The sequence below is a fragment of the Pseudoliparis swirei genome, chromosome 11 (genome assembly GCF_029220125.1).
Source record: "Pseudoliparis swirei isolate HS2019 ecotype Mariana Trench chromosome 11, NWPU_hadal_v1, whole genome shotgun sequence".
NCBI lineage: Eukaryota > Metazoa > Chordata > Actinopteri > Perciformes > Liparidae > Pseudoliparis > Pseudoliparis swirei.
The window spans coordinates 18,113,655-18,129,471 of NC_079398.1; the positions used below are offsets into that span (position 1 = coordinate 18,113,655).

Below are 15,817 nucleotides of genomic sequence, written 5' to 3' on the forward strand. Positions count from 1 at the left end.
GAAGATGTCAGGGTCACAGGAAAATCAGCAATGTTACCGCAGCTCTGAAAATACAGAAGGCAGTTGAAGATCACGTCCGTGTTTATTTTCATGTGTAAGCAAATGGACTTTGCACTATTTCACACCGATGAAAAACAATAAGGCAGCTAATCAAGAGAGCATCGCAGGCTTTCTTCACACGTTTAGCTCACAATGACATCGCCAAGAAGAAATTGAAGCAACAATTCATTAAGCATACAGGATAAATCCACAGATACGTTTCCATTAAAAAAAAGTAAATAAAAATGGTATCAAATTAAAATAGAAAAAACTGTTAAGACCCTCAAAACTATTTACTATATCTCTGGTTTCAAATGATAAAGTGTCGGCTGTGCTCATCAGAGACTGGGACCAAGATAAATTATCTGGTTATGGTGAATGCATGCTGACGAAAATGAATTCTTTCTCAGAAAAAAGTTGTGACATCAATTTAAAATCAAGGCATACAGATCTGGAGTCCTCTGCACAAGCTTGAACTATAAGGCCAACGACCCCCGGGCACAGGCGACACACATCAGGGGCTTGTCCGAACCGGACGTTCCCGTGGGAAATAGGAAGCAGAGGATGGCCTCTGAGAGGGAGAAGAGAAGCTCTGAGATCCCGACGTCAGAGTGGTGGACGATGAGGACGATGAGATGGATGCTGCTGCTTGTGGTGCCTGATACCTGGAGACCATTAAAAAAACAAAAAAACAACAACAGCAGATACAGACTTATTTAAAATGCATGTGTTTCATGGTCCCGCATCACACACCTCAAATGATTCTACACAATTTAACGGGGTTTATCAACGGCAATATATGGCATCTGAGACTACCAGAAGATTTAACATGTAAAAAAAAAAAAACACAACATTGATATTTTTGAACTAAAGATGGAAAAAACATGCAAAGACACTTGTATAGTGCTTTAAACTCCACGTTCTGCATTGTAATACGAACCGACAGTGTTTCTTTAACTGGCACCACGAAACCATGCCTAAAACTGTATTTTAGAAACCAGGAGGTTCAGCAATGTTCAGGCCTTTAAAAAATAGAACTTTCAGTATCTGTAAGCACGTTTTCCTCTCACCAGGATTGGGACTTCCTGACCCGTGACGCCGCGGTGCTCCTCGCTCTCATGGGAACCGTTGCCAGGAGATCCCGCATCAGACCGGGAGAGAAAACTCTCTCCAGGTGAGCGCCGTTCAGGTTCAAGGCCAACATGGTCGGTGGAGACATGTCGAGATCCAACATCATGATGTTCTCAGCCTACAGGACCAATACAAGTCAAGCATGTTTTTTTAGTGCGGTTAATATTTTAAATCCAACCAGTATTGAAGTGCTGGCTTTTATTTTTATTGTATTATTTTTGTACTTTATGATATTACATTAATGATTCACTATCAAACAATGTCACACTGTCAAAGCTGTTTCCATGCACACAGAAAAGTTAAGGCACCATTTCTGGTTCATAATGAACCTTTCAAACCAGGGTTCTTTAAAGAACCATTTACTTAAAGAGTTCTTCAAAAAAACTATAAAGGTGTCTCAAAGAATCTTTAAAAAATGGTTCTTTGAGGCACCATTGCTGGTTCCCCAAATAACCTTTCAAAGTGTTCTTTAAAGAACCATTTCCTTAAAGAGTTCTTAAAGGAACCTATAAAGGTGTCTCAAAGAACCTTGAGAAAATGGTTCTTTCAGGCACCATTTCTGGTTCCACAAAGAACCTTTCAAACCAGGGTTCTTTAAAGAACTATTTCCTTAAATAGTTCCTCAAAAAACCTATAATGGTGCCTCAAACAAAAGCCCGGTTCTCCAGCAGGTGATGGTTCTTCAGCACTGACCTGGTATCGACACGGGGCCCCGGTGGCAGTGGAAACAGCCATCTGTGCATATTGGCTGATTGGCCTCTTGTGGCCCACGGCGGAGAGGGGCCTCCTCTTGAACTGAGTGGGGCCGCTGCACGGACAGAGACCAGGTTCTGGTAAGACTCAAGCTTCTGGAAGCTTCTCAAGTGCCCCAAATACGGTCCGCTAATCAGCTCGACGAGCGGACGGAATAATCTACGCTGGGACAGAAAGAAACTGTGTGTGTGTGTGTGTGTGTGGTTTTCTTTATATAAAGACATCTGTTCACTGGAAAGGCAGAGTGCATAAATGATCTAAAGTACTTAGGGTCCGGTGGCTTTACGGCCCTTCTTTGTACATTTAAAAAATACATTTTCTATAGTATTTAGGGTCAGTGTTCTGTGTACGTTTTTAAAAACTTCTTAATTTAGCAACTCCAGGTGGTTTCACTAAAATAGACGCTGTGACACACAGCAAATGTTAATTTTGGACCCTGGACAGGCAGTAAAAATAAGAGAGGATTGAATGAATGGAGACGATCCAAAAACTAAATTAGAATAATAAGAGAAATGCGACGATTGCAATTATACAGTCAGACTCTAACCTTCCTTCAGTCTGCCGGATGTATTTATACTTCTGATCTATTCATACTTCTGTTTCCTAAAAAGTTTAGTGACAGTCCTGCTGATGCATTCAGGTGTAATATATAAAATAATAAAATAGCAACAGGTTTTCTTCCACTTTTGAATAGCTGCAGTGCATCATGGTCTATTGAGGTAACTGGTTATCTCTGCTGCTTCAGCGTTAGATTCCACCCGGTACACACAGAACAATAAGGGTTGTTAAATGGTTCTTTAAAAGGCTTTGTTGTTCTACAAAGAACCATCACCTACTGAAGAACCATTCTTTCGTTTTAGGCAACATTATAGGTTCTTTGAAGAACTCTTTAAGGACATGGTTCTTTAAAGAACCCTGGTTTGAAAGGTTCTTTGTGGAACAAGAAATGGTGCCTTAAAGAACCATGTTTTGAAGGTTGGCTCCTTCATTGTTCTGTGTGTTGGTGAGTTTATTTATATTTTGTCTTGGAGGAGTTCTTCCTGGTTCACTGCAGCATGTCCGGCGGCATGAGTCGGCACCATGTGACCCGACCCACTGACCTCTCTGTGGGAATGACTGGCTGGAGTCTCCACTGGTCCTCATCGCAGTCAAAGTGCAGCCTGTGCATGATCTTGTTCTTCTCCTCTGGAGGTATGAAGTTCTCGATCAGGAGATATCTGAAGTAGAAGAGAACGTGTGTCAGCCAAGGTCAACAGGAAGCATCCCGCTTTAAAAGTAGCTACGACCGCACGGGAGAGACCACGGCGGCTGTCGGAGAACGGCGGGGAATTCCTAAGAAGCGTCCGAGAAAAAGCGTGTGCAGTGGAAGCTCCAGAGAGAAGAGAAAAGGAAGAATTTAAAGTCATTCTGCAGACTTGAAGAGAACTCCTCTGGGGGACCCGGAGGGTTGCGGCGAGCTCACCTGCGGTGCATGAGCGTGCCGGCGAGGGTCTCTATGTGTGGACGTCTCCCTGTCCTGCTTTAAAACCACCACAGAATCAGACTCAATATGTTCATGTACTTCGCAGAGCACAAATGGAAGTAGAAATATGTTGTTTTTTATTCAAAAAAATTATAATCACTTTTTTAAAAATTATATATTATATTAAAAAGTATATTTTATTTTAAGAAATTGTAAATCATATATTATATTAAAAAATATATTTTGTAAACTTTAATTTAAATATGTATTATATTAAAAAATACGTTATTAACTTTAATAGAAATTATATATTATATCCCCAAAAATATTTTATGAATTTTAATATAAATTATATAAAACAAATATTGTATTAATTTGATTATAAATCATATATATATATATATTAAAAACGTATTGTATTAACTTTATTATGAATTATATATTTTATAAAAGAAAATATGTTATTAATTTTATTATAATTATATATTGTAAATGATATTTTCTTACTTTTATTAGAAATGATATATTTATATATATATTTTTAAAGGTATCCTTGGAAAATGCTGCTGTTCACAAATAAAAGGCTACAGAACCAGCACAATTGTTTTTACAATGCCATCTTCTGCACATGAAACCAACTGCTTACCAATAAATATAAAAGCTGTTGTCTCCCTGCCTAGTTATAGATTATGAACAAGAACAAATTGATTTCTTACTCGATCATAACAATATTTAGATATCCTGAAGGTATCAGTCTGAAAAGTCAGGTGAAGTGACTAATAAGCAGATTTCTAATAAGAACATTACACTGTCGCAAAGAAATGAATGAATTTAATAAAGAGACATAAAAACGTTCCTCCTCATCTCCAATAGCAGATAATATCAACCTTGCAAACATTGTACAACAAAAACTGAAATGATTTATATAAAACATTATGCAAAATGCCACCGTGTCACGATTCAACACGACATCTTTAAACGTGGGACAGGAAGTCTTCCTCCCCCCCCCCGAGCCCACTCACTTGTACTTGAGTTCCCTGGTGAGTTCGGTGTGCGTCTCCTCGAGCTCCTGTCGGATTTCCACGTGCTCGTCGACCACGTCTCTCACCTCGGCCTTCACCAGCTGCAGCTTGGCATACAGCTGTGGAAATAACATCAATAATGACTGTGTCATAAGACATAAAACACACACTAAAGGGGACACAGGGATGCTTAAGAACTTCTTAAAGCAGGGTAAATGGCTTTAGTGATACTAGAAGGTGAGTCATCTCACCCTCTTCAGCTTCTTGGTCTTGTGCTCCACCTCCTGCTGCAGGGAGGAGAAGGTCTCCCTCATCTCCAGCACCTCCTCGTCCTGCAGCATCATCTGCTGCTGGATCTCACGCTCTCGTCTGATCTGAGAACCACACGGAGCACGCAGCTCGGGGTTAAAAGAATGTTTTAAAAGGAGTCAGAACAGTGTTGAGTTTTACTTCCGGTTTTAGACTCTTCAAAATAAGAGCTTCTAAATAAGGGCTTCAAAATAAGAGCCTCTTCCTAGAAACAGTAACGCACTTTTCCCTCCCATAATCAAAACATCTCATTCATACGATCAACATTACCGATACAAATATAATACAATGATCATACTTTTTAATACATTCTTTAGAATGTAAATTATCTTTCTGTGTGCATTAATTTAAGACATAAGACTTCCTCGTTTACATGTGCGAGTGTACATAAAATCCACTACAACTTAACAAGGTGAACACCAAAGAATGTTTTATAAGGAGTCAAAACAGTGTTGTTGTTGTTGTTTGTTTGTTTACGTACCTGCTCTGCAATCTCTTGCCTCTTCAGCTCCAGCATCTTCTGCTGCTCGTTGGTGTGATCAATAATCGTCTTCCCTCCCACTAACAGCTTGCTCTCCATCGCCTGTGAACAAAGACATTTTAATTAATTATTCACGGGGGGGGGGGGGGGTCCTTTTGTTCCACTGAGCCCGCCCACCCTGTGATCTTCCCCCGCACACCTTATACTTCTCGATGATCTTCTCCAGCGCGTCCTGGTCCCAGTGCATGTCCACCAAACTCTTTCTGTTGTCGTTCAGGTGCTTCAGCCTCTCGCCGCTCCTCTGGCACGTCAGCGCCCTGGGGGGGGGGAGGTCACCGCCGCCGCCGAAGAAGCCGCCGCCATCTTTTTCCTGTTCCTCCTCAAAAGTCTTCCATGCCTCCGCCAACTCCCTCTCCACGTCCTTCTCCCCGTACATCTCCTTCTCCTCCTCCTCCTCCATCATGCTTTTGCTCAGCCTCTTGCTGTTCCGCCTCATCCTCCGCCTCTCCTTCGTCATCATCCCTCGCTCCTCCAGCTGGCCCTTCAGGCGCGCGATCTCCAGCTGGAACTCCCTCAGCAGGGCGTCTTTGGGGTCCTCGTTGATGCGAGGTTTGTTCTTGATGTTCTTGGCCCTGTTGGCATACCTCAGCGTGGCGAGGGACTCGTCGAAGTGCCGGTGCGACGGCCCCACCGTGGCGATCATGACCGTCTTGGCGTTGCCGCCCAGCGAGTCCTGGAGCAGGCGGGTGAGCTTGGAGTCTCGGTACGGGACGTGGCTGCTCTTCCCGTCCACCAGCGCCGAGATGACGTTCCCCAGCGCCGAGAGGGACAGGTTGATCTTGGCCGCCTCCTTCAACCTCTGACCCTTCGCTCCCGTCTTGCTCTGGCGCTCGCTGCCGGCCAGGTCCACCATGTTCAGCTTGCCCACGCGGATGTGGTCCTCGCCGTCCGGACCCACTTCGCTGCACTCCACGGTGACGAGGAAGATGGCGTGGGAGCGAGAGCTGCGTTCGTTCATGTTGGTGAAGCCCACGGACCGGGAGCGCGTGCCGATGTCCATCACGTGTTGGATCTCGGCGGCGTCCTTCGTGACCACGGAGGACAGGTCTTTGACGTAGACCCCGAAGTCGGCGTTCTCCTTGAGCTCCAGCTTCCTGTTGTCCTTGCACAGCAGATCTCGGATCTCCTCCTGGTAGATCTCCAGGTACGACGACCTCACCAGGTATTTCTGATTCTGAGTCCTGGATATTTGGGTAAAAATGTGCTGGAATGAATTGGGTATGACTCCTCTCATCTCCAGGTCGTTGGAAACCCCTTGCATGGTGTGCGTTTTACCGGTGCCGGTTTGTCCATACGCGAAAATGGTCCCGTTGAAGCCCTGGAGCACGGACTCCACGAGGGGTCTCACCGCGTCATCGTAGATATCGCGTTGTTTGGAGTCCCAGCCGAACACGGAGTCGAACGTGAACACCTTCATGGGCTCCTCAGGTGGCGCCCTGGGCTTCCGGAGGGTGATCTGCCCGAGTCGGTCGTCGATGTACAGGATGCTCTCGCAGTCCGCCTCCTCCCTGCTGCTGAGCGGCCGGCAGCGGACCACCACGCGCACCGCCTCGCAATGTTTTGGTTTAGGCATTTTGGTCAATAATAATACAAATATGAATAAAAAACAAACAAGTGTCGTCACCGCCTTGTTTTCCTCGGGCGGTGTCCGCCGCAACGCTCCCGGTCTCCGTTCAGGTGGTGCGCATCTCTTCGCGGTGCGCGCGCGGGCTCTCGTCCCGACGCACTCGCAACATCTTTCCGAGAAGAAGCGATGTCACCGGCGAAGAGAGGAGAACACAACAACCCATGCCGTCCTCCGGACCCAGCCCACACACACACAACCCTCCCCCGGCGGTACACACCCTGCTCTGCGGACAATGGAAATCAAGACACGTGACCTGCGCAGCAAACCGGATTGGAGCAGAAGTCCTTGGAACACATCCTGTACGAGTGATAAATTACCGTGCAATCGAACGCACCTTGATGAAAAAAAAAGAACAAAAAGGAGGTTTGATTGAATAAGAATTTTTTTATTTAGGCTTCACATTTACAATATTGTTCCAAACGAGGCCAGAACATCTTTTTTTAAATGTACAACAAACTAAAATTAATTACGGGAGAATTAATTTGACAGAAATATTTTTTAATTCTTTAACCCTCCAGTCTCTTTACAAATCGGCGAATGTGTGAATAATTAACCTCCCGCCTGCTTCTCCATCTTTACATAACCATCAAGTAAATCAATGTTAATACAAATTAAATCCACCCAATGTTTCCAATTTATTAGGCACACTAGCTAAAACCATTGGCACAACAGTCCTGCAGTAAATCGTATAATGTTCTGTATCGTGGAGGCTTAGGACTGCTGTGTTAGACTGCATCAGTGTTACCTCGGTGTACCTAATAAACAGGCAACACAAGTGTATTTTAATTAGCTTTGCACCCACTCATGATATAACCGTCAGGCACACATTCCAACGGCAGACCATTAAACGCTACTGGCACACGCGCGGCGAGGCGTTCACTTGTGGAATCTCTTGCTGGGATCCTTGGCGTGGTCGAGGAGGAGCTGGCACGGCGTGAACTGGTTCCCGTAGACCGCCTCAAACCGCCTCATCTTCTCCACCAGCTGGTCGGCGCCAAAGGAGTCCACGAAACGGAAAGGTCCTGGAAAGAGGGATAAATATGAGGAATATTAATCACAGGATGAAAGGGACATTAGTCTGTGAACACCAGGGGGGTGTTCATAAACCCGGATTATAGTTAAACCAGGTTTACTTCCATTAATCAATTAATCTTCCAGACTAGCCTGGTTGGTTTCCAGGCTGAGCTTCCCCTCCTCAAGATAGACTAGATTACACAACTACATTACAGCTAAATAAAGCTGTATTTCAATCCTAGAAATGCTTAGTCACAACAAATTCTAGGTTTTTAAAAATTCTCATAAAAACACAGGACAAAAAAAAAGGACATCCGCTAGTAAGGCTCGTATGACCAGGGCCGAGGTTGAACTCTGACCTCCAAGGCAGGGAGGGAATCCCAGCCCGAACACGGCCCCGATGTCTCCCTCCAGAGGGTTCTTCAGGATGCCCTCCTGCAGACACAGCACGGCCTCGTTGACGAACCGGGACACGAGCCGGTACTGCACATCGGAGTCGGATGAACTGGGAGAAACAGATTCACAAGAACATGAGAATCAAGGCTCATCAGGTTTGCATTTCTTATTGCATTGCCGTCTCTGCATTTGTCCAACGTTAACTTACACGGCAGGATTTGGTGTCATCCTGAATTTCTCAAGCACATCTCCGAGATCAGGGTTCACTTCTTTGGTCTTGAGGCCGGGCTGATAGATGTAGCAACCCTTTCCGGATTTGCGACCTTAATAAAATGTTTTTAAAAAGCACGGATTAATACATTTTCATTAAATGCATTTTATTCAACTAATACCGAGCTTGAAGCTTCCACGTGACCACAAACACACACACACCTTTGAAGCCCATGTCCACCATGGTCTTCAGCACCTCCACGTTCCCTCCACCGAAGCGGGAGCCGAAAGCTTTGCCGAGGTCCTCGGCGACGTGGGCGGCGACGTCGATGCCGACCTCATCGGCCAACGTGGCGGCGCCCACCGGGAACCCGAAGCTCGTGGTGAGGTCGTCCAGCTTCTTGGGGCCAACTCCTTCCTGTAAATGGAGAAAAAAATATATGATATCACATGTATGACAGTTGATGAACAGAATGATGAAAATGCTTTTAGTGTTCACCGCTGGAGTGACACTACGAACCTGAAGTACTCGTACTGCTTCAGCCAACATGGGAGCCAAACACCTCGTCGTGTAAAAACCGGGTCCGTCCTGCAAAGAAATATATAATTGAAGCAGCGTCAGAAATATACAAGGTCAAAGGGCAAAACTGCCCCGAAGAAACATAATGTTCCCCCTGATATCACAAGCAGAGGGGCAACAAATGCAACCATAATGTCCTCTAATAATTCTAATAGTTTAAAAGAGTGTATTTGTGTCTGTCCTATCTGTATTGCCTGTACTAGGTGGGTACAGAAAAGAAATTGAGAAAAATTATTTTAAATAATAAAAAATTAAGAAATAAATTAATCTGAGTTTAAAAAAAAGTTTTTTAAAAAATCTAAGAACACCCTTTGAATCTGTAGACTACTGCCTAATAATCTTATTATTTACATTTACATCACAATATCTCATATACTGCAAGCCTAAATAAGTATATATATATATATTTTTAACAAATGTTAAATATCATTTCACAAGTTTCAAAAAGTGCCCCCAATTTATTTTTAAATGCCCCTGGAGTTCAGCCAGTGGGGGGAATAAGTGCCCTCTAAAAAAATATGTAAACTCCCTCCCCTGAATTGAAGTCTCAGAGCGTATAAATTAGCATTAATCCGTTATTGATATGTTGCTCGTACTTTGTTTAAACATATTTCTGAGTCACGGGGACTAGAAGACCACGACATGCGGCTGAACCTCACCCCCACGACGATGATGACTTTGCCCTGCTTCAGGCCGACCGCCACGGCGGAGGCCGTCGTGTCCTTTGATGTCTGATCCGTGGTGATGATTTCCAGGAGCTGCATCTTGTCCACTGGAGAGAAGTAGTGCATCCCGATAACCTGACGAGGTAAATAAAGAACATTCATATATTTCAGCAACATTGTTTTCCTCCATTTAGAAGCACTTTATAAGAAGGGGGGGGGGGTTCGGGGGTCCGAACCTTGTCTGGCCTCTTGCTGGCGGCGGCGATGTCCTTGATGGGCAGAGCGGACGTGTTGCTGGCAAAGATGCAGTGAGGGGAAACCACCTGCAGGGAAATGCCTGTTAGAGTGTTGCTCAAAGGCACTACAATACCGTCCTGGATGTAATACCATGGAGTGATCTTTACAACTAAAGCATGGTTCATACACATTTTGACCAATGAATTTCCAGGACTTCTAACCACATTTCTATGGCCATGCACTTTTCCATATGTTGCCAAAGCATGGTTAAATCTACACCTCTCCCTGGCATAGTGGATTATTCTAACCACCTCCCTGGCATAGTGGATTATTCCAACCACCTCTCTTGCATAGTGGATTATCCTAACCACCTCCCTGGCATAGTGGATTATCCCAACCACCTCGTCTTTCTTTTAAAAACATAATAAATTACTTTAAACTCAGCGTAAATGATCTCGTGAATAAAACTAATTTCCAGGACTTTTCCAAAACTTTTGGGATTTTCCCCCCTTCTTTTCCAGGCCTGAAAATAACCACTTTTAAATTCCATGACATTTCCAGGTTTTCCATGAGCGTACGAACCCCGTAAAGTAAGTACATTCTGTAAGTGGCGAGCCTCTTTTCAATCACTCACCGCCTCCACCTCCTTCAGGACGGCGTGCTTGATGTGGATGTCTTCGAACACCGCCTCGATAACCATGTCCACCTTCTCAAAGCCGCTGTAGTCCAGCTGGCCGGTCAGGCTGGACAGGATGGCGTCCCTCTCGAAGGACGTGATGTTCCTCTTTTTGGTCTTGTCGTTGAGCCTTGTTGGAAAGAAGAACACCGATTTTTGGTTTCAGAATCACATTTGTGAGAGACAATTTAAAATTCAAATGTTGCTTAAATTAATTCTGTTATGTCACTTGTCTCTTCACTTTTAGTTTCTTTTAACTAGTCTTGTTCTGTGTTTTTCTTTTTTTAAACTATGTGTTTATGTTGATGCCTGTTTGGCCAGGTAACCCTCGAAAAAGAGATTTTTAATCTCAATGGGATTCACCTGGATAAATAAAGGTTTAATAATATTTTTTAATAAATATATCACATTTCATTGCCGATTTGAAATGTTATTCTGACGTTAGACTGGAACAAAATTTACACAAATCTACAATTAGGATGGGAATTAAATACTTAAAAAAGGGACAGTTTACCCCACAATTAAGATTGATAAATAGCAATACAGGTCAAAAAGGAAAATAGAATTTATTTTATGAGTGTTGTTCCATCCTGAATAAAAACTACCAGTCTATGGAAGTGACCACCCACCCTTTGTAAACCTGCTGCTCTCCCCTGGCCAGTCCAGACACAGTGGTGTCCTTCAGGACCGTGTGCACACCTTTGCCCACCGTCACCTGCGCGACACCTGCCCCCATCAGACCTGCTCCCAAGATGGCCAGAGTCCTAGAGTGAAACACAAAAAACAAAATGAATCGAGCACCTGGAAAAAGAAAGAGAGCGTAGCCTCTAAGACTCCCAATACTTCCTTTATGCCAGAACAAAAGCCTCAGGGGGGGGGACCTTTGCATCACACGAGCTCAGTGTGCAACACACACTTACTTCACTTCTCTCTGAGGAACTCCATAGTGGTTCTTCTTGCACGCGACTTGACCGTGGTAGAGACCAATCAGGGCTCCCGATTCGGAGGTTCTCGCCAACAGACCAAAATTCTGTGACGAATATAAACAAATTAGCATGCTTCACTTTTCCAAATGCAATACTGTAAATACTATATTAAAAACAAGGATGTAGGCCAAAGATCCTCACCCGAGACTCAGCTAAGTACCCAGCGACCGGGCCTTGCTCAACTCCAGTCTTTATACACTGAGAAGGGGAAAAGTCACTTTAGAAGATATTATTCAATGAGTAGCAGAGAAAGCAACATACAAAAAAAACAATTACAAAATTAAGTGTACATTTATTTATTTTCCCCCCATACTTTACAGATTTTAGAGTTACTGCTTAGGAGTTTTTACGTACTTCGATTATTTTCAGCGGTGCTGGATAAAGCCCTTTGCTCTGCTTCATAACTTTACTGTGGACGGTTTTGTAAATCTGGTTCCGGACAAACGGGAAGCTCATAACGTAGTCTTGTAGTTCTATGGAGAAAGAACATCAACTCTTGATTGTAGTATTGTTATTTATGAACATACATGGACTACAAAAGGGAGTCAAAAGCTCAATGAATGCAGTACGACGTACTCTCCATCCTCCCTTTCTCTTTGCGGATAGCGATCTTCTTATTGACGATCCCTCGGGCATATTCAATGGCAACTTCCTCCAGGTAATCTATCGTTCTCTCCTCTGGACTCTTCAGCCCGGGTCCTGTGGAACCAGAAATAGCAAACAAAAGAAGAATCATGACGAGATCAATCTTAATTAACTATTGCCAATAAGATCAACAGTGAAATAAATAGAGTGACTTATTGACTAAATACTACAGTTTCTACAGGTTGATATATTTAAAAACTACCCATTTGAAGCAGTTCAATGTTATCCCAGATAGCTTACCCAAGGGGTCTACCAGCTGGTTTACGAGCCCCATCTTCTTGGCTTTATCTGCTCGAATATTTCTTCCTGTGAGCATCATGTCAAAGGCACTGGGCAGACCAACCTACGGGCAGCAAAGAAAACATGTGTAGCTGGTTCATCATCAATATTCAGTGCATACGTGTTGTTATGGACAGGGGCTAGTCTTAACCCTATGCTTTGAAGGACAGCCCTGCTGAATACTAGACATGATGGGTAAGGGGGGTGGGGGGGGGCTTTGGAGGATCTCCACGTAAACATCTTAAACTAATTATGAGCATTAACCAGATTATTTTGTGTCGCAGTGTAGCCGCCCTGACACAAGACACTACGTTATAACTACTATAGGACACTAACATTAACTGCATGTTTTTCTTATACTTATGCCTCCCAGGGGAAGAAAATTTACATATTTTTTATGGGGCAATTTTTGCCCCCACTGACTGAAATCCAGGTGCATTTAAAAATAAATTGGGGGCATTTGTGAAATAACATTTAACCTTTGTTAAAAATAATAAATAGACTTATTTAGGCTTACAGTATATGTGCAATCATCATCAAATGGCAATAATAAGACTATTAGGCAGTAGTCTAATAGATTCTGGAGCGGGTCATATAGGCTATAATGATTTTGACAAGTTCATTAAATTATCATAATTATTAGAGGACATTATGGGGGCATTTTTCGCCTCTCTTAGTGATATCAGGGTCAAAATTATATTTCTTCGGGGCAGTTTTACGCTTTGTGCGTTTCTGACGCTGATGCCTCCATGTCTTCTTTCAAGCTGATGAAAAAAGACAACTTCCAAAAACAGACATGCAGGTGTTTATTCTACTACTTTGGTATTGGCACCTGTAGATTTATCCTGAATTCACCAAAATGTTAACATCACTAATTTGCATGTTTAAATAAAAATTTTCATAAAACTTGTTAAACAGGAAATGTGTGAATATAACTGCAGTACTAACCATTTTGGGGAGTCTCTGAGTACCGCCTGCTCCAGGTAGAAGACCCAGCATTACTTCAGGAGTACCGAGGACCGTTTTCTTACTTTTTGTTGCAATTCTGTACTGGCAAGCGAGGGCAAACTAAAAATGCAAAGAGATTAGATAACACATCACCTTCAAATCATCCTAGTCAAATATGTTCAATGTAGTCAAACATGGAGTCGGTTGATGAAATAATTAGTTTTAACCTCCAAGCCTCCTCCTAAGCAAGAGCCGTTAATGGCAGCAACGATGGGCTTTGGGGATTTTTCGATGCGCTCGAACATCTTCTGCCCTTCCTGTGAAAGTCTGGTGACCTCCTCTGCGCTGTTACAGGCCTGGATCATACTGTAACAAATGATCGGTTCATCAATAAAACAATACAAGGAAAGATTATATTTAAGATAATGCTAAATATAAGTCGCAAGTTGACGAAAAGGTGCAATTAACGTCGTAAAACGATTAATTATACTGTATAAGAAATAACAGAAGTCACAATTACATGATCTACTTAAATGAGACTTATCTTACTTAATATCAGCTCCTGCAATGAAGCATCCCGGCTTTGAGGAGATGAGGACAGCACTTTTAACAGCATCGTTGGCCCACACTTCACCCAATACCTCCGCCATCTCCTTTTGCATTTGGATCGACAGCGTGTTTACCTGGAGGGAGAAGAGACCCGTCAGGTTCACACACATACACACACATGAGAGAGGCATATTTCAGAGGTGAACAACTGTCACGTTTCTGTGGAATGAGCGCTCGCACGCACACCTTAGAGTTTGGGTCGTTGATCCGTATGACAGCAACATCGCCCTTGACTTCATAGCTCACATGGGTTTGAGCTAAAAATAGGGAATATAGTTTAGAGTGAGAAAAGAAGTGTGTCACTGGACTGGGTGACCTATGTTACCCTTAAACTATATTTTTTGTTAAAGTGACATTCTTTTTTAATTACCTGGCATTGCAGGAGCTACTGAGAAGGTGCGAGAGGAGCCGCCTGTAAAAAAGGGAATACACATTATTTAAATGCATGTGAAACACACGTCATCCAACCTCCTAGCTCATTCACCTTTACCTTCATGTATAAAAAACAGACAGAACGACCCATAAAACACAAACAACAATATGAAATGCATACGAGACATAATATTGTCATGACCCCAGACGGCCATGCTATGCAACCCAGTGAAAAATGACCCTTCACCTACATTCTCCGCCTTCCATTCAGAGACAACCGGACAGACGTCAAGATGTGGAATACGTTTATACATCAAAACTATCTTGACTTGGGACCATCATTGGGTCAAACAGTCCGATTAAAAACTTTAATTATCACCAAGGACTCTGTAGCAGCCTGCTACCGTTAGCCAGCACAGGCATTAACAAGTCTACACCCGAGTTTACTCGCAAAAACAAACATTTCATTTTTAATTCGTATCTTTCACATAGATAACCTTATATGTTTGCCGGGGCAGGAAACCGAGCATGTTGTGTGAATGAATCGCCACACATTTATGGAAGCTACGCAGCTAACAGCTGCTCTAACAAGCTAATTACCCACATACTACACTTTAGCTTTGCTCGTTTTCATTCTAATTCTCCACGTTAGTTTTCGTTAATGTTTAAACTCTAGACACATTTAGTTTATACCTGTGAAGAGAGCGTATCTCCTTGATGTGAATCTGGAGAGAACACCAAAGGCTCGAACACCAGCCATTTTTGGAGCGGAGGTCAGTCGGCGGTGGGGTGAAGTGAAGCTAAGCTAGCCCGCTGTCAAAGTACTACCAATGGTACTTGAGAGGAACCGAAGTTTATCGACGCTGTGCCACTTCCTGAAACGTGACCGGTCAGATCGGCAGCTGATTGGCGTTCAGGGAAAGTAGCCTCAGACCATTGGTTCACTCTAAGAATCTCGCAGCTCATTGGCTCACTCTGAGAAACTCGCCGCTTATTGGTCGTTCAAGAAACTACAACCCGCCCCGTCGTCTGCAACTTCCCTGAGTCTGAAAGTCTGAAGGCAGACCACTAAAACATTCTTTGTTTAAAAAAAATCCACCTTGTCATTTAAATTATTATTTTTGGGGAAAATACGTATGTATTAAAAATGTGTGCATGTGGCAAACCAGTAATGTAAAACATTATTATCAGACTGAATAAAAACAAATGCAGCATACTGCCACAAGGCGGAGATAGAAATCCGTTTGAGACGTCAAACATTAAACGGAATCAAAATAACTGTTTATGCATGTAAGTTTAACGATTTTGGAAGCCAG

The 15,817-nt window shown here is 43.2% G+C and overlaps 2 protein-coding genes across 4 annotated transcripts; both read right to left on the reverse strand.

Annotated features, from left to right (window-relative positions):
• Positions 1 to 63: 63 nt before the first annotated feature.
• On the reverse strand, positions 64 to 7,051 carry kif3cb (kinesin family member 3Cb). 3 transcript variants are annotated; one of them, XM_056425787.1, is made up of 9 exons: positions 5,397 to 7,051; positions 5,198 to 5,299; positions 4,659 to 4,781; positions 4,408 to 4,526; positions 3,386 to 3,439; positions 3,024 to 3,140; positions 1,864 to 1,978; positions 1,110 to 1,288; positions 64 to 704 (listed from the first exon to the last, which is right to left on the reverse strand). In XM_056425787.1, the coding sequence occupies exons 1-9, from the start codon at positions 6,828 to 6,830 to the stop codon at positions 554 to 556; spliced, it is 2,394 nt and encodes a 797-aa protein (XP_056281762.1). In that variant the 5' UTR covers positions 6,831 to 7,051; the 3' UTR covers positions 64 to 553. The 3 variants fall into 3 exon arrangements, with proteins under 3 accessions (XP_056281762.1, XP_056281761.1, XP_056281763.1); XM_056425786.1 differs by having other exon boundaries at positions 3,386 to 3,442; XM_056425788.1 differs by lacking the exon at positions 3,386 to 3,439.
• Positions 7,052 to 7,248: 197 nt separating this feature from the next.
• On the reverse strand, positions 7,249 to 15,323 carry hadhab (hydroxyacyl-CoA dehydrogenase trifunctional multienzyme complex subunit alpha b). The gene is made up of 20 exons (XM_056425789.1): positions 15,195 to 15,323; positions 14,500 to 14,541; positions 14,316 to 14,386; positions 14,070 to 14,203; positions 13,748 to 13,886; positions 13,521 to 13,640; positions 12,534 to 12,636; positions 12,225 to 12,347; positions 12,003 to 12,121; positions 11,790 to 11,846; positions 11,583 to 11,692; positions 11,292 to 11,426; positions 10,621 to 10,792; positions 9,986 to 10,072; positions 9,744 to 9,884; positions 9,025 to 9,093; positions 8,727 to 8,922; positions 8,503 to 8,617; positions 8,258 to 8,403; positions 7,249 to 7,906 (listed from the first exon to the last, which is right to left on the reverse strand). Exons 1-20 carry the CDS (start codon positions 15,259 to 15,261, stop codon positions 7,761 to 7,763), a joined length of 2,292 nt encoding a protein of 763 aa, XP_056281764.1. The 5' UTR covers positions 15,262 to 15,323; the 3' UTR covers positions 7,249 to 7,760.
• Between the last annotated feature and the right edge of the window lie 494 nt (positions 15,324 to 15,817).

Coding starts and splice junctions, on each gene's coding strand:
- kif3cb (XM_056425786.1), bottom strand. CDS start 6,830: ATGCCTAAACCAAAACATTGCGAGGCGGTGCGCGTGGTGGTCCGCTGC. Junction 1,979..3,023: donor CCAGTCATTCCCACAGAGAG/GTCAGTGGGTCG, acceptor CTGTCCGTGCAG/CGGCCCCACTCAGTTCAAGA. Junction 705..1,109: donor GTCAGGAAGTCCCAATCCTG/GTGAGAGGAAAA, acceptor AATGGTCTCCAG/GTATCAGGCACCACAAGCAG.
- hadhab (XM_056425789.1), bottom strand. CDS start 15,261: ATGGCTGGTGTTCGAGCCTTTGGTGTTCTCTCCAGATTCACATCAAGG. Junction 11,847..12,002: donor CACCGCTGAAAATAATCGAA/GTACGTAAAAAC, acceptor TCCCCTTCTCAG/TGTATAAAGACTGGAGTTGA. Junction 11,693..11,789: donor GGTACTTAGCTGAGTCTCGG/GTGAGGATCTTT, acceptor TATTCGTCACAG/AATTTTGGTCTGTTGGCGAG.